Source organism: Staurois parvus, unplaced genomic scaffold (assembly GCF_062004578.1).
Source record: "Staurois parvus isolate SC_StPar_1 unplaced genomic scaffold, SC_StPar_1.0 ptg000048l, whole genome shotgun sequence".
Classification (NCBI taxonomy): domain Eukaryota; kingdom Metazoa; phylum Chordata; class Amphibia; order Anura; family Ranidae; genus Staurois; species Staurois parvus.
The window spans coordinates 20,379,135-20,402,949 of NW_028317844.1; the positions used below are offsets into that span (position 1 = coordinate 20,379,135).

A 23,815-nucleotide genomic window follows, 5' to 3' on the forward strand; every position below is an offset into this window, starting at 1 on the left:
CTTTGTGACTGAATACTGAAAATGACAACAATTTTATTAATTTTCTTCTGCCCAACGTGCCTTCCTTTATTGTGAGGTAGCAGTTGTAAGTGCGGGAAGGAAATAATACGGAATATAATTTTTTTTTTTTTTTTTATTGAACATGTTTATTCTGCACATTTAAAATAGCCTTATACAGAAGTATCTGTCTGTTTCCTCATAGCTGTGTAGTCCATTAGCTAAGCCCTATATATCACAAGATGCAGCGCTATAAACTATATCATATATGCATGGATCAAAGAATCAGTCATGAGTGACTAAACAGTTGAAAGTTCATAAAATAGGTGACTTTAGTGCTCTCTTCTACTTTATATCCTCCTGATGGTCAGGCGTTTGTGCAGAATAGTGCTGAAGGGGTGCACACTCACCAGAACGCACAGATATATGAGCGTTTAGTATAGATTCCCCTTTAGGATCATCGACTGGACACGCTGTGATATTATGACAACCACCTTCCAGACCTCCTAGATGTTCCTGTATATTCCCTGGTTTAGGTGACCTGCGGACTTCTCCTTAGGATCAGCATACGATTCGTACCCCACAAAGAGATGAGTGGCAGAAATGATGGCTGTCACTACAACAGCATGAACGCCCCTGTGCTTAAACAGAAATTCAAAAGGTGCACATGTCTGGCAAATGACTGTATCAGTAGGTGTCACTCTGTCTGGTCGGGCTTTAGTGAAATAAAGCTCACAAGGAGCAAATATTCTTCCATTAGAGGTGTGATTTGTAAATGGAATGTTGCACCTGAAGTCGAACCGGAGTGAACCAGGTCTTTAGATCTAAAGCCCGACTAGACAGAGTGACACCTACTGATACAGTCATTTGCTAGACATGTGCACCTTTTGAATTTCTGTTTAAACACAGGGGCGTTCATGCTGTTGTAGTGACAGCCATCATTTCTGCCACTCATCTCTTTGTGGGGTACGAATCGTATGCTGATCCTAAGGAGAAGTCCGCAGGTCACCTAAACCAGGGAATATACAGGAACATCTAGGAGGTCTGGAAGGTGGTTGTCATAATATCACAGCGTGTCCAGTCGATGATCCTAAAGGGGAATCTATACTAAACGCTCATATATCTGTGCGTTCTGGTGAGTGTGCACCCCTTCAGCACTATTCTGCACAAACGCCTGACCATCAGGAGGATATAAAGTAGAAGAGAGCACTAAAGTCACCTATTTTATGAACTTTCAACTGTTTAGTCACTCATGACTGATTCTTTGATCCATGCATATATGATATAGTTTATAGCGCTGCATCTTGTGATATATATTGTTTTGAGGGTGATTGGTACCTTATGTTCAGCTGCTACTTTATAGATGCGCTCGTATTTATTCTTTTGATTTACATTAGCTAAGCCCTGTTGTGGATTTTAGAAGCACAGGAATCCACATTAGTATTAAAGGAAACTTTTCTCAAGAGAAATGTGCAGGCTATCATTGACAACTGTTGATGCTGTTTATGACCCCTGCTTATGAAATAACTAGTTGCCTGGCTGTCATAATGTCTCTCTGACTTCAGTGTTTTGAATTGGTGACGTAGAACAAGTATGCAGCTAAGGACGTCTGACTTTTTCCCTGACTGCATACTTGATACAAATTAGTATTAAAACCGGTAGATGAGTGTAACAGCAAGTCAACCAACATTTTCAGAAAAAGGTCAGCAGTGGCAGCCCTGTACTTTTGGGATGCAGGTTTACTTTAAACTGTTATCAGGAGTGGGTAGGGACACATCTCAAAGTTGCACTGTAGAATGATCGTGCTGCTTGCTCATTCCCTTGTAAGTCTCATGAAATGTTTCCTTACATCTTGCTTGAGACACTGTGGGAAAATACCTAGACTTATATCTAGTCAGTTAACTCTAAGCACTGGTTAACACCCACATGGAAGAAAAATATATTTGAAATACGGTATATTTTAAAAGTATTCTTCCCAAATATATTGCCAGATATTTGAAATACTACAATTTTGTCCATATTCAATATATTTCAAAATATATTTATATATATATATATATATATATATATATACTGCATGTTGAAATGCATTTTTATTACAAAATATATGAAAAATATTTTAGAAAATACATTTCAAATACACTGTATGTCTTTAAAAATACAAAACTACATTTTTGGAATGCATTTGCAAATATATATGTATATATATATATATATATATATATATATGTAGAAATATATGTTAACATGACTTTTTTATTTGTTAAAAAAAATCTGAAGAATATATTTAAAAAAATATATTTTGGAATTTCAGGTGTGACTTGCATGGACATCTGTGCATGATGTTGACATGTGACTTTGAAATCGTGCAACTTCAAGTGAAGTCACTTGATTTCAAAGTTGAATCTAGTGTGAACCCGAGCTGATACGCTTTGTGAGTCTGTTTTACAGTATATATTCACTCCTAATTGGTCATGTGTAGCCCTATCTGCTTTTTGTTGAGCCAGGGGCTGCATCACATCCATGACTGGTATTTTTTACTTGCAGATATCTTTCCACATCGATTTGATAAAGCTCCTGTGAGGTTTCATCATTGTTAGACAGTGTTCTTAAAACATCCACGGCTACAGCAGGAAGTGTTCCAATTATTTGTTTGTTTCAAACAAATGTCCAGTCAGTGAATTCAAAATGCTTAAATAACTAAACTTGAAAACAATATAGTTTTCTGTATCTTAAGTGTTTATTCCCCAAGCATAAGTGGGATAATATGTTCAGTCACGCTGACATGATAATTTTGTTATTGCTGGATTCTCACTTGCTTTGCTGTGACAAGTTTAATAAAACGTACAAACAAAATTGGAGTAACAGAATACCAAGACACTGGATGCAAGTTAATTTAAAGAGTGCTTTACTTTCATTGCAAATGTACTGGGATATTTTACCAGTCTAACATTTCCACCTAGAGATTAAGCGTTGTTTCATGGGTCAGTCATGTAATAATTTAACAAGGGATTAGTTAGTCTGCCAGTATTGGCCTGCAGTAGTCTTTGGGGGAGATTTACTTAAATTGGATTGTGCAAAATCTGGTGCAGCTGTACATGGTAGCCAATGAGCTTCTAACTATAGTTTGTTCAGTTAAGCTTTGACAATAAAACCTGGAAACTGATTGGTTTCTATGCAGAGCTGCACCAGATTGTGTAAACATGGTACCGCAGTAGTTGCCATTAAAATTAATAAATTCCCAAGAGCTTAACGCAGCTGGAACTTAGGTGCCTTTATATGCCTTTTTGCACCATTTGACGTTTTTCGGCCAAAATTTTCCTCTCCTGAATGCGATTCTTCTCCTAAAGGCTAGTAAAATCCTATGTGTGCATGGACACAGATGTTTATTGAGCTGAGTTCAGGGGCTTTGGCAAAAAACATGCCAAAAGCTCCTAAACTCACATTTAGGAGCAGCAGTGTACATGAGGCCTTAGATATTACACATTATTACTTATGTCACTGGAAATACGTTTCTTACTTTGATCTATATAAGGGTTCTGACATTTAAAAAAAAAAGATCTATAGAGAGTGCATCATTTTAAAAGTGTAGAAACACTATGCAGAGTTCCATACAGAGAAAATTATATCAGTTTGTAACTATCATTGGGAGGTGCATAAGGGAGGGGAAAATCATCAGAAGTTCACAAAACCCATAAAGTTCTCTCCATCCAGGGGTGGACTGACCATTTGGAAACTTGGACACTGCCCGAGGGCCCGGGGTCAGAAGGGGGCCCCATGAGATGCCCCTGCTACCTTTATCATAGGCTTTTTTGAGTTTGGGCAAGGACACAGGGGCCCCATGATCCCCTATTGCCCGGGGGCCCCATGAGTTGTCAGTCCGCCTCTGTCTCCATCTAACTTAATAACAATAGACTTATGTACATTTAGGAACACATGAAAGCTGCACAGCATGATCAATATACATGCAAAATGTAGTTCATATTTTAATCTATGGTATAAAAGTACAGCATTGGGCCATCTATATGTAGTGACTAACAAGGGCAAAGCTTAACTAGTGGTTACTTGAGGTGTGTATACACTGATACATCTAGTTAGATCGTAACTGTCTTGTTTCCCTAATGGAATAATTAGAGATAAAGGTATAAAAGATTACGGTAACTAAAATTTGGTTATTGAAGGAGAGACAAGGATAGCAGCAGTTCCATTCTCCAGCATGTCCGCTTCTGAACAACACAGGTGGTTAAATGGTAGTAACGATAAGATGGCAGCCTGACGTCAGACATATTAATCCAAATTATGAACAATTGCCTTTATTGACCAACAGCTACACAGACAAGACTGCTTATATTACACAGTTTTTTTGTCTAGTTTGAGAACCCATGATGGCACCAGACATATTTTAGAAGATTTAGTAGCTGTCCAGAAATGCAGCTCAACTGAGAATTTCCCTCAACATCGATCAGCCATAAATTTCTACAGAGGTCTAAAAGTTCCCACAAACTTCACAATGGTTGGGCAATATTGCCAGTGTTGGTAGGATAAGCTGAAAATAATCTAGTGGTTGTGAGTATCTTACAGTTGCCGTGTCCAAGCACTTCATTTTCAGCACTGCACAAAATACCCTTACAACTCTTATGGGGTTTAATTTTTGGAAAAAGGAAATAATAACCAGAAAGTGCACATTTATATTCATTTCAGTGTATTGCACCAACTTATTATTGCATATATACCAAACTAAGTTCTAATCATTTTCTGCTTTAGAAATCTTTGGAAATGTTTACTTCAGCTCCCAAAAGTAAACGTACAGGATCTACTCAGACTATGCCCTTTGTAAAAGTCCAAACATTAAATACCCCTGGATCAAATGCCCAGGTAATTACACATTCAGCCATTCAAAGCAGCACAACCATCCATAATATTCATAACTCCCATTTGTTTTAAAATTGTTCTATATGTAGGTGTTAAAGATGTTTTTATAATCTAAATGCATTTATGAGGGAAGATATAAGAATTACAGCTTAGGGATTCCTATTTCCAAATTGTCAGTGTCTAAATCCTGCATGCAGTTACATGGTTGTAAACATCAGGTAGTAATCGAAAATAGCCAATCCAGTCCAACTAATAGGGTCATGTCAGGTGAGGGATCTTGACACTAGCAACCATTCACTGGCAACAGACTGCCTACCCTTTTCTGTGAAGTCACTCCCTCACTAGCTGGACTAGTGAGACCAATTCTCTAGCAGCTCCCTCACCAAGTAAATTTGGGCCAGGAAGGGAGGAGCTTTATTCCTTTTTATGAGTGATTTTAATGCTGGTGATGCCAGTGGCAGAATTCCTCATCTGATATGGCCCAAGATCCATCAACCATGACTCTTTTACAAATCTAAAGCTACCCAGAGAATTCACCCTTTTGAAAATCATGTAACTGTTGTGTGTATCTTAAAATCCTAGAATATTTATTATCATGCTTGGCTTCCCCTGCCACTTAAAGTGTATATAAACCCTAAGAATGACCTTCTCTAATTTTCTACTTATTGATTTGTTAAATGTGCAATTGAAAATGTTTTGATATACAGTATCTGTTCAATAAGTTAAAGTCCATTAAGCTCCTATCCTTATGTATGAAGGTGATAATACTGCACTGAAATATCAAACATTATCAGACAACCAGTGTCTTTGTTAACTACAGTTTACATCCTTCCTATAGAGATGAGTAGAGGGGAAGATGTCCTGTAGTCGTAGCACACTTCCTGACCCTCACTGCTCTTTGATAGAGACAGGGGTTTATTTACTAAAGCTGGTTCACTCAGAATCTCATGCACTTTTGCATAGAAACTATTCAGTTTCAGGTTTTATTGCTAAAGCTTAACTGAACAGGCTGAGGTTAGAAGCAGATTGACTACCATGCACAGGTGCATGAGATTCTGAGTGAACCAGTTTTAGTAAATAAACCCCACTGTACAGTGATTGAGGATTGTCACCCTTCGACAGGAGGTATGTTACTGTCAGGATCACCAGGTGAAGCTAAAGAAAATAACTCATAAAATACAAAACAGTTCTATTCTTGGGTTTAGATACACTTTTAAATTATTTTGATCACTGCACAGAATAGTCTTACAGCTGCTATGTGAAGGTTAGTTTTTGGCAACAAGAATGTGCACATTTATAATAATTTCAAAGTATTGTACCAATATTTTTTTATTAGCTATATATCAAACTAAGCTCTGGTCATTTTCCACTTCAGAAATCTTTGGAAATGTTTACTTCACCTCCCAAAGGTAAACGTATAGGATCTACTCAGACAATGCCCTTTGTAAAAGTCCAAACACTAAACACCCCTGGATCAAATGCCCAGGTAATTACACATTCAGCCATTCAAACAGCACAGCCATCCATTTTATTCATAATTCCCATTCATTTTAAAACAATTACAGTCTGATCAAACATTCATCTGCGGTTCAACATCAGTGGGTACACTTTGTTTTCCAATACTGATATTGCAATGGGATATGTAGATTCAAAGTTTGACTGAGATTTGTTTTTTTTTACAGAAGCATGATGGACAGTTCACCGTCATACAGTTGGTGGGGATGCTGAGAGGGATAGCAGCTGGAATGAGATATTTGGCTGACATGGGATATGTACATCGCGATCTTGCTGCGCGAAACATTCTGGTCAACAGTAACCTTGTCTGCAAAGTGTCTGACTTTGGATTATCTCGAGTTATAGAAGATGATGCAGATGCAGTATACACAACAACAGTAATTTTACTTTTTATTTTCATTCCATGTTTGTTGTTAAAATGGAATACCAGGCAAACCGCTAAATACTCTGGACAAATTTATATGTTTACTGTAGTACCTGATGAAAGATTTCCAATTTTGGACAAGCATTCTTGTAATACATGTCAATCAAGATGATCAGTTTACTGCTTTCTAGATTACCTTTAGGGCTGTTTCACATTATTGCTGTGTGGTCAAAATGAATGGCACCCCAAATTCTTAGGACAATGCACCTGCACAGCTGCCAGCCGCAACACAGTACTATGCAATGTGGTACATTCAAACAAGGTAAAGTGCAAATTTGCTTTTGACAGCCCATTTAAAATTAAAGGGATGCCTTAAAATAATGCAGTCTAATATGCAATTTAACATTCTTAGACCTAAATGTTTTACTACACTGGAACATTACAAGACGGACTCACCAGAATTAGAAAGTCTTTGGTTGTTAAAACAGTGAACATTTGTGAGTTTACAAGTCTCTCCACTTGGCATTCAAAAAAAAATGTCTACGAAGAGACCAGCAAGAAGGATGCTGGTCTCATCACCTGTAGCATTGAAAATTAGAGGAGAGCAGCAGGCAACAGACAATGGGAAGTATTGAAGAGGGTTGGGTACCCACCATACTCATTCTGCTGATGAGGGAAGGATGCTTGAAAGCAGGTACATTCCTCATCTGCCTTTTTGTTTCCTTCATTGCGATCCAGCGGCTGACGAGTTCTTACCAGGAGCAAGGTTGCAAGTTTGAAATTATCCTAACCTTGAGGAAATTCCTCTTTTTCTTATTTTTAACTTTTTAAAAATGTTTATTTTTACTGTCACATGAGGACTGGATTTAGTCCCTATGTGAGAGAATTTGTGGGACCTCATCAGAGAGGCTTATGACTCTCTGGAGGTCCATGAAGTGATCATATAACCCTAAGGTAATCTTTTCACTTCCACTTGGGGACAGGATCACTTTGTGGAGACGTCATAGATCTAAATACATCCCTAAAGTATCCTCTTTATGCTCCATGTGGAGGTTGGAGAAAAACAGTCCTCCATTCAAAAACAGTGCTTCCATTCAACTGGTTTGGTAATGGGAAACTGAGCATGAACTGGGCATTGTAGAGACCTGTGGCTTCCATGTGCCGGGAACTCCTGGCACATGTGCAGACATACTTACAAGGTTGTTGTATCTTTTCACGTACCCTCTGTAAAACACTGCCTGGGATGTGTGACATGGCAATCCAAGGAAGCAGTAGGTGGCCTTTGTCACTTTCACTAACCCAGAAAGGATTAAGTGCTGCAACGAAATATACTGTACTGTAAAAAAACAAAAATGAAACTGTAAGAGGGAGGAGGAAAGGAACCAGAGTACCAAAGGTTGTTGAAAAGGGTGAGTTCCCATTTTAAGGGCATACTCCTTTGCACCCTTACACTGTAAGTTCTTTTTTTTTTATTTTTGTAGTACAATTACAAAACATGTTTCTATTCAGTTTACATGCACACAATGCCTTAAGGGAATTCTGTGGAGAGGCCATGCTGAAGCTGCCATTTTTACCTCTCCTGATGTCTAGCGTTCATGTTTACAATCTCTAAGGCACAGACCTGGTGCAATTATACATATGAGAAGTTCCAGATTCAATGGATATTAGTCTGGTATGGAACATGCACACTTACATAGGTCTCAACTGGAATCTTTTCAGAGTGTTGCTAAGCAGCTGCTGTTGGGTACTTATGAAGCGATCCTGCTGCCTCCTCAATGTGTTTTTTCTTTTCTCTTCTTCCGAACAGCATTTTTATTGGGGCTTCAGCCAAGCATTTGACAGGCCATGCTGCCTGTTAACTTGATATGTTGTATAAAATTTGCAGCAGGTGCATTGGGAAGCATTGCAGCTGCTGCACATGAACAGCTTCCTACAGCTGCTGTTTAGTCTTTAAGTTGGCACCCAGAGACCTAAGGGACAATGTCACATCTGCTGGATATCTGTAGAACAATGGAGTCTACATATCCTGTATTACTTAAATTCCAATAAAGTCACAGGAACAGATACTCAGCCAGACAGAGGCAGCCTAAAGATAAGCCAATTCCCCCATCCATACATTTGAGCTTAATGGAGGAATCCTTCCTGTAGTGTCTTTGTATTCTGACAGCAGGGAGACTTTGCCCCATCAAAATACACTGATCAGCACTGCCGGCTATAGCCTGAAGTGCTGATTATGTGGAGAAATTCTGACAGGGAGGTTGTACAGAAGTCAATTGGTAGATCAACTTCTGTACAACCTCCCTGCCCATACATGGTTTGAAATTTGGCTGGTCTTTGCTGAACCAGACAAATTTCGATACATATATGGCTGTACAAACAACTTAAATTTTGTATAGTTTTATCAGCACTTTCTGGTGTAGCAGTTGTGTGGAGTGTTTTAAAATGACTCCACAGTACATTTGACACAAGAGTTTGCCAGTGCACTCTATAATGTAGTAGATCTGGTCAGACACATCTCATCTTCTTTTCTGAAAGTCTTTGAGAGGACACCTTTGATGAGGAGTGTGACTGTTACTAATCTATGCCATCATACAACGCTGCATTGTAATTAATTGTGATATTTTTTTTTAGCATGTGCAGTTCACTGTCTTATCGAGGGCTTATGAAAACTTGCAAGGAACAGGGAACTGATGCCAATAACTTTCAGTTAAAATTGATACTATAGCATGTAATTGTTAATCACATTTGAGATGAGCATTACTGTCTGTAACAGTATTCCAGCTGAATAAGTACTGTAAATGGGTGTAGGTGGCTGCATGTGTGAAGCATCTTATTTCATCAGTTTAAGCTTTACGCTCAGTAGCCTTTATGTACTTTATATGTAATATAAAGTACATAAAGTGTGACAAATATAAAATAAATAGTAGCCCTCTTGCACTGGATTGATTGAATTGAGTTGGTATTTGTTTAACCAATAACTGTAATTTCCTTGTTTTAAATAGGGAGGAAAAATTCCAGTTAGATGGACAGCTCCAGAGGCAATTCAGTACCGCAAGTTTACATCAGCCAGCGATGTGTGGAGTTACGGAATTGTAATGTGGGAAGTAATGTCTTATGGAGAAAGGCCTTATTGGGACATGTCAAATCAGGATGTACGTTTTTTTCTTTACTGTACTGCACTAATTATAAGTATTTTCATTTTAGATTTGTTTCGATAAACTGTCAGATTGTTTTTGCTAAACAATATCATGCTATAGTGTTTATGTAAGAATTAAGCCATTTTAATTCTGTCAAATAAAGGCTTCTTACACATGACTGATTTTGAGCCAAGGATCACAAAGCTTGAAGAAGATATAAAAAATTAAAGTGATGAGACATTTTTTGCAGAGTGCAAAGTTGTTAACATCTGACAGGGCTCAATGTCAAAGATTTCATGGACTGTCAAAATATGTGCAAACAAATCCTTGGGGTTGAGAAAAAAAGAAATATTTACATTCCCCTGGATATTCAGTAAAGTTTTATATCTTTGACACCTTCTTCAAGCCGTACCAGCAAACATAAACATCTCTGACAAGAATATAAAGTGATTGTAAAGCTACAGCTGCTTAACATTCAAACAAGTGAATGGGAAGCTGTGTTTATCATTTATTGTTTAGCTTGCAGAGTTAGTAGACTTTTATCTGTATTTATCCTGGAGCTGGACATAAGCTGTGAAGTGATTCAATTGAAGCAGTCAATTCATAAGTCAGTTGATTCAGTCTTTTAAAAGTTTAATTTTAAGCATGTCTTATCTTGAGTGGTTTTTACAGTTGACAAGGTTGACTTCCAGGTTTTTGTTTTTTTTTTGTCTTTCGGTTTGCATGCTTTGACAAATGTCTCTAATATTGAATCCATGTTTTCTGGCAGAGTTAACGGGCATCTAATGTTGCTTTTTGAACATTGAAATCCTCATAGACTGTATTTATTAACCGCAGTATACTGCCACATTAGACAAGCAATCATTGGGCAAGCCATTATTGAAGAGTGTGCGAGCCATTTCTACAGCTTTCCACATCAAATAATATGCTGCTAGAAATCCCAGATGATTCTTTTAACATCACCTCTTCTGCTGCTACCGTTAATCCTGGTGCCATTCCATCTTACTTTATCGCAAGGAAAAAAGGTCACATATCCTGGCCTGTCAAAGCTTCATTTTTCATATAGCACTTTCTAGGGTATAGTTTGTAGCACAGAACGGAATTGTTGTATGTGCGCAATCAATGATTCTTTCATTTGTAAATGGTTAGTAATGGCTAAAAATAGTCCGTGTTTTTTTCTAGTCTTATTGAGATTGTTCTTGCTTTTTTATATGTGTGAGCTCTGGTTTTCAAATAGTATTATTAGCTCCCTATTTTAAGCAAGAACTAAGAAATAATCCTCTTCCTCTTACGGGAGGATATCATCATGTGGGGCAAGTGAGGCAGATGCATCAATGCAAATTAGGACAACACGCAACATTATTTTTGTTGTGTCTTTGTGAAAATCTTGCACTTGACCTTTTGGCCAGACGTGATTTCTCCTGCGTTCTAGGACCCAGGCGGGTGGCAAATGGAACCAGAACTGGTAAAAGCAACCACCAGTGCATAAAAGGTTGTGCAGCTCCAAACAAGGCTGGGGAAGCCCGATCAATACTGCAAAGTGAAACAAAAACGAGAAGCGCACCAACCTTGTGCATTACCTCAGTAACCAAAATTTATTAATTAGAAAATGGTACTCACAAACAGCGAATAAAATCAGGCATGTAAGTCCTCAAAGGGACTTCAAGGATAAGGAGCCAGTGCGAATCCCATCATGGGGGTAGACACTCAGTGCAACCGACGCATTTCGAAGGCCATACTTTCTTCATCAGAGCTCCCTTTGAGGACTTACATGCCTGATTTTATTCGCTGTTTGTGAGTACCATTTTCTAATGAATAAATTTTGGTTACTGAGGTAATGCTCAAGGTTGGTGCGCTACTTGACCTTTTGGGTCAGGCAGGGTGCTGCACAAATCTCAATGAAATGCAGCATAAAAACCTACAGGAACTGCAGAACCATCTTTTACACCAAGTATCAAGAAGTGATTGAGATGTACTTAGAATATGAGCATCACCTTTTGACACTAATATGGATGCAGCCTAGCTCAATATTCATATATTTGTTCAGTTTTCTACTCTTCGGGGTTCATTTACTAAAGGCGTAAAGTCTATTGAAGGAATTGTTCATTTTTTACAGTGATTGTTCAGATGAAAATTGACGTGAAGTTGTTTTTATTTAATCATTCAGTCATATACAAGTAAAAATCCTGTTCATCTCTCTAGGTGATTTTTGCAGATTTTTGGTAATTTCAAATTAAACACAGCTTCACCGTAATGCCTCCTAATGTACCTTTAAATGGGCTTTAATGCCAAGAAAGTGGTGTATCTTTTCAGTCATGTGATGGTTGTAATTAGCTCTCACAACAATCACATGATCGGGAGCCAATTCTGCTGGCTTACAATCAGGATCAGTCATGACCAAGAGCTACTGGTGAGCTTGGCCAGCGTGCTTGCAATGCTAGCAGTGACCATGCTGTCAGCCAACAACCTCAGCAAGCCATGGCCACATATGTGCAGTGTCCGGGCTTTAAAGCCCATTATTCCTGCCATCACAAATATGCGTTTCACAATCGGCAAGAGGTTAATTACTAGGCTCAAAGAGCTTTGTTTTGAATGAGCTGTGCTAAGTGAACATTTTTTGCTTGTTAGTAAATCACTGCTGAGTGTATTGTACCTAAACCTTTGCAATACAAAATACAATATAAAGTGAACATTTTTATAATATTGCTATCTAGTTATGAATACTTAATTTTTTATTTGATTTATTAATAAGGTATTTCACGTTACTGAATTGACGTTATGGTGAGAATTAATTAGAGTTTACCAGTCAAACCCAATTCTCTCTCATATGCTTGTTGGAAAACTCTTTTGTAGCCTAGCTTTCCTGCAAGTCAGTTTCAGACAATCATTCACTGCATGACATTCTGGAACATGAATACATCACTAGTATTTTATGAGAGCTTTGTAGCGCATTGTCAGTGACATGAATTACCTTATAACATCATTCTAACCTTTTACATGTCCTTTTGATTGATTCTCTCAATGCCTCTAACTCAAGGCTATAGGTTTTAATGAAGTTTTCAGCAATGCGTTTTAACTTAGTTACCACAGCAGTAAGGGTCGCTATCATGATACTAAAACTGAGTACAAAAGGCAGTAGAATGGAAGCATTTCATTGTGCTATAATAGAGTAGTCTGAATGCACTGTTCTGTTCTCTCTTCCTGCTGAACCAAAAAGCATTTGTACTTAACTGATGCACTGATAGTTATTCACAAACTATGCTAACTCATTGCTCTTAAGGAAAAACCTAGCCGATTTCCAATCTTCATTAAAGCATGACATAAAATATTAGTGTTTGGTTTGTTGGAACTATAGATAACTATAACTCTGGCAACCTGAACTTCTCTACAGAATGTTCACAGACAAAATAATAATGAGGTTATAAATACTAAGTTAGGGTGTATATTTAGTTACAATGCTGATACAACTAGTTGAAAAGTATGGGTAGCTCAGTGGCTAAGTGGTTAGCACTCTCATCTAGCAGCACTAGGGTCGTCGGTTTGAATCCTAACCCTAGCGTTGCCTGCATGGAGTTTACATGTTCTTCCTGTACCTGTGTGGGTTTCCTCCCACACTCCAAAGACATGCTGGCAGGTTAACCACTTCAGCCTCAGCAACGTATGTAAAAGGTTATAACTGGATGATAAAAAATTCCAAAAACAACCTCCTGCGATTAAATGGAATCCTATCCTTCAAAAGCTGCCGACACCAAACTTATACCCAAGTAAGTGAATGATCAATTAAAATAAATAGTGTAGCGCTAATAATACTAACAATTACGTGTTAAAATGCACAAACTCTATATACATCCCCTACATATATATATCCAAGGTGATAAATCAATACATAAATAATAAAATAATTGTGTCATACGTGAATTCCCTCACGGGGAATATTTTGTGAAAAAAGTGACAAACACACTCGTATTTGCACATTGTGAAACAATATGTATACTGGTGCACAAAATTAGTGAACAAATAATCAATTCAAAAAGTCCAAAATGATATAATAATAGTAATACGATAATTTGTGGTGATCCTCACACTTCACTCTTCATGCAAGAATATATAATGTGCCGTATAAATTTTGAAAAAAAACGTTTTTCTTTGTTTTTGTTATAAAAGTTTGCAAATAAATAATTGTTCTTCATAAATTTAGGCCAAGATGTATTCTGCTACATTTCTTTGGTGAAAATAACCCAAATTAGGATGTATTATTTAGTTTGTAGGAAAGTTATAGAGTTCACAAACTATTTGATATAGCTGAAAATTTATCAATGAAGTACTGACGGCCAATCTAATTTCTTGAGGTCCAAGAATGTCAGAACAGTACAGATATCCCCCAAATGACTTTTTGCAAAGTAGACAGTCCGACGTATTTCATAAGAGGCATGGCGAGTTTTTTGAAGTAATTTTTTGTCATAATTTTTCGGAAAATGACAAAATAAAAAAAATAATTTTCACTATTTTTTTTTTTTTACATACTGTCACCACTGCAGTACAGTGTCATCATATAACTGGCATGGTGGTGATCAGGGACACGTATGAAAAAAAAAATTTATTTTATTTTTTTTTTTTATTAGTTTTAATTTTTTATTACATTTTTTCTCTTTTTTTAAGATTTTTTTCATATTTCACTTTGATCAAAGTAGTATAATCTTACCATAGTAACATTGTACTATTTTGGGGAAGTGATCAGTATTTTTTTTTTACACAATTTGCTAATAGCAAAGAATTACTTTGCTATAAGCAAGCATTTACCTGAATTACATCAATTCATTCAGTGTTTCTTTTTTTGTGCTTAGCTGTGATTTGGCCACGGCTAATCACATGACACAGCTGGGCTGTGATTGGCCCAGCTTGTGCATGTGATTGCTGTGACATTCACAGCTAGACACACTAGTATACAATGGATGGCATGAAAGGAAGCCATTTGTTGTATACAAATGTCATGTGACCTGCTGTGATTGGTCACAGCAGGTCACATGGTACTTGAAACGGTTCGGTACACAGATCTGTCATCGGCCATGTCCGAGGTACACGGCCGGTGACAGATCGTGCCGCAGAGCGGCCTTGTGGGCAGGTGCACTGCGCATACCTGAAAGTACGCCATATGGGGTCCACCCGGAGGGATGAGCTGCTCACCATCTGGCTATAGGCCAGGCAGCAACTGGTTAAGTAACGTAGTATGTTACCATTCCACGAGCATGCACAATTTAAAAGTGTGATATGATAGGTATCTATTTACTCGGAATTACATCATGTTATATATTTTACAAAACAATTGGGTATTATATTGTGTTTTTCTGTATAAAAATTAAAGTGTATTTTCTCAAAAAAGGCAGTTATTTTCCCCCCGAAAAAAGCAAAAACTGCTGCACAAATACCATGTGACATAAAAAACTGCTATACCCAATCATTTATTCTTTACCGCCTGCTTAAAAAATAAATAATGTTTGAGGGTTCTAAGTAATTTCCTAGCAAAAAATGCTAATTTTTACTTGTATGAGAGGAATGTCAGAATTGGCTGGGGAGCTGAAGTGGTTAATTGACTTCAGTCTAATTTGTCCCTAGTATGTACAGTGCCTTGAAAAAGTATCCATACCCCTTTAAATTTTCCACATTTTTGTCATGTTACAACCAACAATTTTAATATATTTTATTGGGTTTTTCTGTGATAGACCAACACAAAATGGCACATAATTGTTAAGTGGAAGGAAAATGACAAATGGTTTTCAAAATTTTTTACAAATAAATATCTGAAAAGTGTGGCGTGCATTTGTATTCAGCCCCCTTTACTCTGATACCCCTAACTAAAATCTAACGGAACCAATTGCCTTCCGAAGTCACCTAATTAGTAAATTAGAGTCCACCTGTGTGTAATTTAATCTCAGTACCAATACAGCTGTTCTGTGAATCCCTCAGAGGTTTGAGAGAACATTAGTGAACAAACAGCATCATGAAGGCCAAGGAACACATCAGACAGGTCAAGGATAAAGTTTAAAGCAGGGTTAGGTTATAAAAAAAAAATTTCATGGAAGACTGTTCAATCCATCATCTGAAAATGGGAAGAGTATGGCACAACTGCAAACCTACCAAGACATGGCTGTCCACCTCAACTGACAGGCCGGGCAAAGATTCATTAATCAGAGAAACAGCCAAGAGGCCCATGGTAACTCTGGAGGAGCTGTAGAGGTCCATAGGACAACTATTAGTTGTGCAGTCCACAACTTTGGCCTTTGTGAAGGAGTACAAGAAGAAAGCCATTGTTGAAAGAAAGCCATAAGAAGTCCCATTTTCAGTTTGCAAGACGCCATGTGGGGACACAGCAAACATGTGGAATAAGGTGTTCTGGTCAGATGAGACCAAAATTTAAATTATGGCCCAAAATCAAAACTTTATATGTGGTGGAAAACTAACACCACACATCACCCTGAACACACCAACCCCACTGTGAAACATGGTGATGGCAGCATCACGTTTTGGGGATGATTTTCTTCAGCTGGGACAGCAAAGCTGGTCAGAGTTAATTGGAAGATGAATGGAGCCAAATTCAGGTCAATCTTAGAAGAAAACCTGGTAGAGTCTGCAAAAGACTTGAGATTGGGGCGGAGGTACACCTTCCAGCAGGACAACGACCTTAAACATACAGCTAGAGCTACAATGGAATGGTTTAGACCAAAGCATATTCATGGGTTAGAATGGCAGTCAAAGTTCAGACCTAAATCCAATTGAGAATGAGGGACAAGACTTGAAAATTTCTGTTCAAAGATGCTCTCTATCCATTCTGCCAGAGCTTGAGCTATTTTGCAAAGAAGAATGGGCAAAAATGTAACTTTCTAAATGTGCAAAGCCAGTAGAGACATACCCAAAAAGACTTGCAGCTGTAATTGCAGCAAAAGGTGGTTCTACAAAGTATTGACTCAAGGGGGCTGAATACAAATGCATGCCACACTTTATACTCTAAGATATTTTAAAATTTTGAAAACCATTTATAATTTTCCTTCCACTTCACAATTATTTGTGTTGGTCTATCACATAAAATCCAAATAAAATACATTTACGTTTTTGGTTGTAACATGACAAAATGTGGAAAATTTCAAGGGGTATGAATACTTTTTCAAGGCACTGTATATGTTTTGAGCTAGGGACCATAGATTGTAAGCTCCTTGAGGGCAGGGACTAATGTGAATGTGCAATATATATGTAAAGTGCTGTGTAAATTGACAGTGTTATATAAGTACCTCTAATAAATAAATGTATGTAAATAACTGCTGTAGCAAAAGCATGTTTTATTAGGTGCTGTCTTCTTGACTGTGGTTTCCACAAAATGGCACTGTTGTTTTCATCCCCTGCCCATACCTGTCATAAATTAGGTAAAGAGGTGCAGGGACAGTGACATATCTTTTATGGAGCAGTATGTCTTTGGCTTCATCCCCTGTTCACCTAAAGTATGTTTAGGGAAGACAGGGAAGACATGAGAAGGGCAGGGCCCTTGTGTCAAAGCTGAAGAGACTATGACATCATGGTCCAATGGCTGTGAAAAACAGGATTTCTGCTTCTGTTTCAATGTATTTTTTTAATTGTTCCTCTTGGCTGTTATAACTTTACTGGCACTTTAGGAGGTAAGGTGTCCCAAATGTATCTGCTTTCTGCCTTGTATGCTATCTGTTTGTTCACCTTGCACATTGCACAGAATATAGAAACATTGCTTTTTAATTGCTATTCATTGTATCAGGGGCGGACTGACCATTTGAGCATTCGGGCACTGCCAGAGGGCCCGGGGTCAGTAGGGGGCCCCATGAAATGCCCCTGGTACCTTTTTTATAGGCTTTTTATGGGTGTGGGCAAGGACACAGGGGCCCCATGATCCCCTATTGCCCGGGGGCCCCATGAATTGTCAGTCCGCCCCTGCATTGTATTGTTCTGTCATATTCTGTTCGTGCCTCTGGTATGCTAATTAAACAAAAAAGAGGGCTGTCAAGGATTTATGTAGATGGATACCAGCAGAGGTCTGCAGATTTTAGTTACTCCTCTTATAAATACAGTTTAAATGTCTGGTTATATTTCTGGACAGGCCCTAATTATATAAAATGCATTAGAAAAAGTAGAGTTGTATTTTAAGAATAATGGATAAGGTATTTGGTCAGATATACAGTTGCTAGGTTACAAATGTTGGAAAAAAAGACATATATTCATTAAATTCAACCTTTAAAATATTTGATTTCCTCTGAAACAAATCTCTAGTGACATCAAAAGTTACGTATTTTTCCCAGGCTTTGCTGCCTTCTCATAGGGCTCTACCATTGTATCCATGATAAGTATTGAGTGGTTAATGAGTATCCAGCACCAGTATAAATCTGTCTTGTGACTTTTGCTGTTACATGCAGTTTACTTAAAGTGGTAATAAACCCAAAAGCAAACGTTTATTATATTGCAGTTTACCAATCCTTAGATGTGATGATTGCATTAGGTTTCTTTTTTTATGCTTGCTTTCTTCTATTTTCATCTGTGATCTGGCCAGCAAGTCTGTTGTTTTTCAAAAGAACAAGGTCCCTTGCCAGATGTATCAGTTACAGTGATGAGACAAACCATTTAATGCTGGCAGGGGTGCTTACAATGCTAAGTTATATTTATGTAAAACCTTTATCCCAAAAGGAAAAAAAAACCTTTTTGCTGTAACGGCCTATAAAATGTTAGCAGTGGTTTGGCTTCAGTTTGTTTATTGTATTTAAATCTGCTAGTCCAGATGACAATCCCCTTCCCATGACTGACAATGCTGCTTTCCTAAGGTATCCTGTACTCATTCATCCAGACTAGGGGCTCTCTAATACATGATGTGGATTACTGGCCTGATCACCAGGTGAAAACAGAGGGGGAAAAGCCTAAAAAAAACCTAATACAGCCACCAGATACAATATATATACATTTTTGGGTTTTTGTTAAAGAATTCTTTAACGATCATTATCGGCAGTAATACTGGTGGGCTTCAGCAGTGATGGCCAATGAGACCTTATATGTGAATAAACTATATGCACACAGTAATTCATGATTCATCAATTTGTTAGGTATGCTACAATGCTAAAACATAATTGATGTTTATATAGTTTTATATCTGTTCAATTATTAGGTCATTAAAGCTATTGAAGAAGGTTACCGGTTACCAGCACCAATGGACTGTCCTGCTGGTCTTCATCAACTGATGTTAGATTGTTGGCAGAAGGAACGTGGGGAAAGGCCCAAATTTGAACAAATTGTTGGTATTCTTGACAAAATGATTCGCAATCCCAACAGTTTGAAAACTCCAATGAACACGTGTAACAGGTAAAAGTTGTTGAAATATCTATACACAAAGTTTATAAATATATTGTGTTTTCTAAATATATACATTTACTGTGCAACAGTTTTAGGCAGGTATGAATGCTGTAAATTAGGAATGCTTTCATAAATAGAAGTGTTAATAGTTTATTTTTACCAATTAACAAAATGGAAAGTAAATGAATAGAAGATAAATCCAATCAGTATTTGGTGTGACCTTTTGCCTCCAAAACAGCATCAATTCTTCTAGGTACACTTGCACACAGTTTTTGAAGGAACTTGGCAGGTAGATTGTTCCAAACATCTTGGAGAACTACCCACAGATCTTCTGTGGATGTAGGCTGCCTCCAATCCTTCTGTCTCTTCATGTAATCCCAGACAGACTCCATGATGCTAAGAGGGCTCTGTGGGAGCCAAACCTTCAATTCCAGGACTCCTTGTTCTTCTTTATGCTGAAATTAGTTCTTAATTACCCTGGCTGTATGTTTGGGTCTTTGTCCTGCTATAAAACAAAATAAAGGGAAAGAAACCCTAAAATAGAGGTAACTATTGTGATCCAAGTAGTCTGACTAAGTAACAAATTTTATTGCAGAACCATGAAAAAATCAACAAAATGAAAAAGATTTTTCAGCACAAAAATATACACCTCCACCCATCACCATTAAAAGTTTGGCAACGTTGTCAATTAAAACCAGAGTCCATAATGAAGGTGACTTAAGAGCATCTTACCTGATATCATTAACCTCTGCTCAAAAACTGAGCATGAAAAGATAAAACCATGTATCAACTGGAAAAGAGGAAAATGATAGGACCTCCTTTGCAACTCTGTGTAAACCTATCTCAAATAAATGTAAAACAGCTAATATAATGTATCCAAACAGTAGTTGTGAAGCATAGGGAAAAATTGGCCGGAGCAGGATGAAAGGCTGGGACACGCAGCTGTTTGCTGATAAAAGTATCAAGCCAACACATATATTATGGCATTTAGCTTAGCCCATATGCAGCGCAGTACATTGATTTTATGATATAGAGCACATACATAAGATGTCCCTTAAATCCAATATGAGATAAAGACCATCCTGATAATCTGGAGGTGTCACACTCTCAACAATATGGACCCAGATGTAGAAGACTAAGGAGAGACTTGATAAGGTCATGTCCGCACAATGGCATTCTAATTGCAAGTTCACTCAGAGCCACACGCTGAAAGTAGTTGAGGCTTAATGCTGCCTCCCTGTGAACATGGAGCAACTCCTAGACAGTTTACACAGTATTTGTCACCTGTCAGATGTAGACTTCTGGCATAACAGGGTCCATGTCTCCAACTTATGTGCAGATAGCCTCTGTGACCCTGGGTCTGGGTCCATATTGTTGAGATTGTGACACCTCCAAATTATCAGCCGGACCGTCTTTATCTCATATTGGGTTTAAGGGACATTCTTATGTATGTGCTCTTTCTCATAAAAGCCATTTACTGCTCTGCATAAGCTAACTGCCATAATATGTGTTGGCTTGATACCAGGGGTGGACTGACAACTCATGGGGCCCCCGGGCAATAGGGGATCATGGGGCCCCTGTGTCCTTGCCCAAACTCAAAAAAATACTTCCATCAGCAAACAGCTGCGTGTCAAGTGCTACTACCCAGCCTTTCATCCTGCTCTGTCCATTCGCAATATTTCCCTTTGCTTCACAGTTACTATTTGGATACATTATATTAGCTGTTTTGCATATATGTGAGATAGGTTTACACAGTGTTGCAAAGGAGCTGATATCCTCAGCATTATGTCCTATCATTTTCTTCCTTTCAATTTGATAAATTGTTTAATATTTTTATGCTCAGTTTTTGAACAGAGGTTCATAATATAAGACATGATATAGCTGAAGGTCAGACATCAGTCTTAAGTCACCTTCAGCCTGGAATCTTTGGTTTTATTGACAACATTTTCAAACTCTTAATGGTGATGGGTGGAGGTGTATATTTTTGTACTGAAAAATCTTTTTAATTTTGTTGATTTTTTCATGGTTCTTCAATAAAATTTGTTACTTAGTCAAACTACTTGGATCACGATTGTTACCTCTTTTTTAGGGTCTCTTTCCCTTTTATTTTGTTTTATAGTTATATTTTGGTACTGTGACCCACACCCTATTTTGTTGTAGTAGCAGACTTTAACTTTGCTCCCTGTTCATTTTTGGGGTTCTGCTGGGTTTCCTGCATTACCCTAAGAATATTTTATTGATATAATTTGTTGTCCTGCTGCAGAATTAATTTGGGGTCAATAAAACACATCCCTGATGGTGTGTAGTGTGATGGATAAATATCTGCCTGTCTTTCTCAGCATTGAGGACACCATTGATCCTGACCAAATATCCAACTTCTTTTCAGAAATGCAGCCCCAAACTTGCAAGGAACCTTCACCAAGTTTCACTGTTGCCTACACGCACTCATTATTGTACTGCTCTTCAGCAATTTGGCGAACAAACTGCCTCCTGCTACAGCCAAATATTTCAAATTTTGACTCTTCAGTCCAGAGCACCTGCTGCCATTTTTCTGCACCACAGTTCCAATGTTTTTGTACATAGTTGAGTCACTTAGCCTTCTTTCCACATCAGATGTATGGCTTTTTGGCCGCAGTTGCCCCATGAAGACTGCTTCTGGCTAGGTTTCTCTGGATAGTAGATGGGTGTAGCTAGGTTTTACTGGCTTCTGTTAGTTCTGTGCTGATGGCACTACTGGACAACTTCTGATGTCGAAAGGAAGAAAACATGATGTGTCTTTCAACTGCTGCATTAAGTTTACTTGGCCGATCACTGTGTCTATGTTTCTCAACGTTATCCGTTTCTTTGTGCTTCTTCAAAAGAGCTTGAACTGCGCATGTTGAAATCCCAGTCTACTTTGAAATTTTTGCCTGGGAGAGACCTTGCTGATGCAGTATAACTACCTTGTGTTGCTGTGCTTAGTCTTGCCATGATGTATGACCAGTGACATGAAAGTCTTCGACAACCTCACTTTAGTAGCAGAGTTTGGCTGTTCCTCACCCAGTTTTAAGCCTCCTGCACAGCTGTTTCTGTTTGAGCTAATGGCTGTTTTTCAACCTATGTGAATTTGATGATCAATAGCACCTGCTTGGTATAATTGTATAATCATACAACTGACTCCAATCATACCATATTCCTGACTTTTTGCAAGTGTAAGAATTGATGCTGGGTTGAAGCCAAAGGGTAGTCACACTGAATATTGATTTGATTTAGATTTTTCTTCTGTTCGCTCTTTGCATTTTGTAAATTGATAAAAAAATATATATACAGTCATGGCCGAAATTGTTGGCACCCTTGATATTTCTCCAGGAAATCATGTATTTCTCACGAAACGTATTGCATTAACACATGTTTTGCTATACACATGTTTATTCCCTTTGTGTGTATTGGGACAAAACAAAAAAAGGGAGGAAAGAAAGCAAATTCGACATAATGTCACACAAACCTCCAAAAATGGGCTGGACAAAAGTATTGGCACCCTTTCACAACTGCGGATAAATAAGAATGTTACAAGCATGTGATGCTCCTGTAAACTCACCTGGGGCAAGTAACAGGTGTGGGCAATATAGAAATCACACCTGAAAGCAGATAAAAAGGAGAGACGTTCACTTAACCTTTGCATTGTGTGTCTGTCTGTGCCACACTAAGCATGGACAACAGAAAGAGGAGACGAGAACTGTCTGAGGACCTGAGAACCAAAATTGTGGCAAAATATCAACAATCTCAAGGTTACAAGTCCATCTCCAGAGAACTAGATTTGCCTTTGTCCACAGTGCGCAACATTATCAAGAAGTTTGCAACCCATGGCACTGTAGCTAATCTCCCTGGTCGTGGACGGATGAGGAAAATTGATGAAAGATTGCAACGCAGAATAGTCCGGATGGTGGATAAGCAGCCCCAAACATGTTCCAAAGACATTCAAGCTGTCCTGCAGGCTCAGGGAGCATCAGTGTCAGCGCGAACTATCCGTCGACATTTAAATGAAATGAAACGCTATGGCAGGAGACCCAGGAGGACCCCACTGCTGACACAGAGACATAAAAAAGCAAGACTACAGTTTGCCAAAATGTACTTGAGTAAGCCAAAAGCCTTCTGGGAAAACGTCTTGTGGACAGATGAGACCAAGATAGAGCTTTTCGGTAAAGCACATCATTCTACTGTTTACCGAAAACGGAATGAGGCCTACAAAGAACAAAACACAGTACCTACGGTAAAATATGGTGGAGGTTCAATGATGTTTTGGGGTTGTTTTGCTGCCTCTGGCACTGGGTGCCTTGACTGTGTGCAAGGCATCATGAAATCTGAGGATTACCAAAGGATTTTGGGTCGCACTGTAGGGCCCAGTGTCAGAAAGCTGGGTTTGCGTCCAAGATCCTGGGTCTTCCAGCAGGACAATGACCCCAAACATACGTCAAAAAGCACTCAGAAATGGATGGCAAAGAAGCGCTGGAGAGTTCTGAAGTGGCCAGCAATGAGCCCAGATCTAAATCCCATTGAACACCTGTGGAGAGATCTTAAAATTGCTGTTGGGAAAAGG

The 23,815-nt window shown here is 38.3% G+C and overlaps 1 protein-coding gene across 8 annotated transcripts in view; it reads left to right on the forward strand.

The window, feature by feature from the left end:
* Positions 1-23,815, forward strand: part of EPHA7 (EPH receptor A7) — a 272,280-nt gene that overhangs the window by 231,310 nt on the left and 17,155 nt on the right. For 4 of the 8 annotated variants that reach the window (XM_089665380.1, XM_089665381.1, XM_089665382.1 and 1 more), the window contains exons 13-15: positions 6,552-6,761; positions 9,751-9,900; positions 19,055-19,248. In XM_089665380.1, the coding sequence (XP_089521506.1) occupies positions 6,552-6,761; positions 9,751-9,900; positions 19,055-19,248 (554 nt within the window). Of the gene's footprint in view, positions 1-4,761; positions 4,873-6,244; positions 6,356-6,551; positions 6,762-9,750; positions 9,901-19,054; positions 19,249-23,815 lie in introns of all 8 variants that reach the window. The other 4 variants (XM_089665376.1, XM_089665377.1, XM_089665378.1 and 1 more) reach the window with 2 other exon arrangements.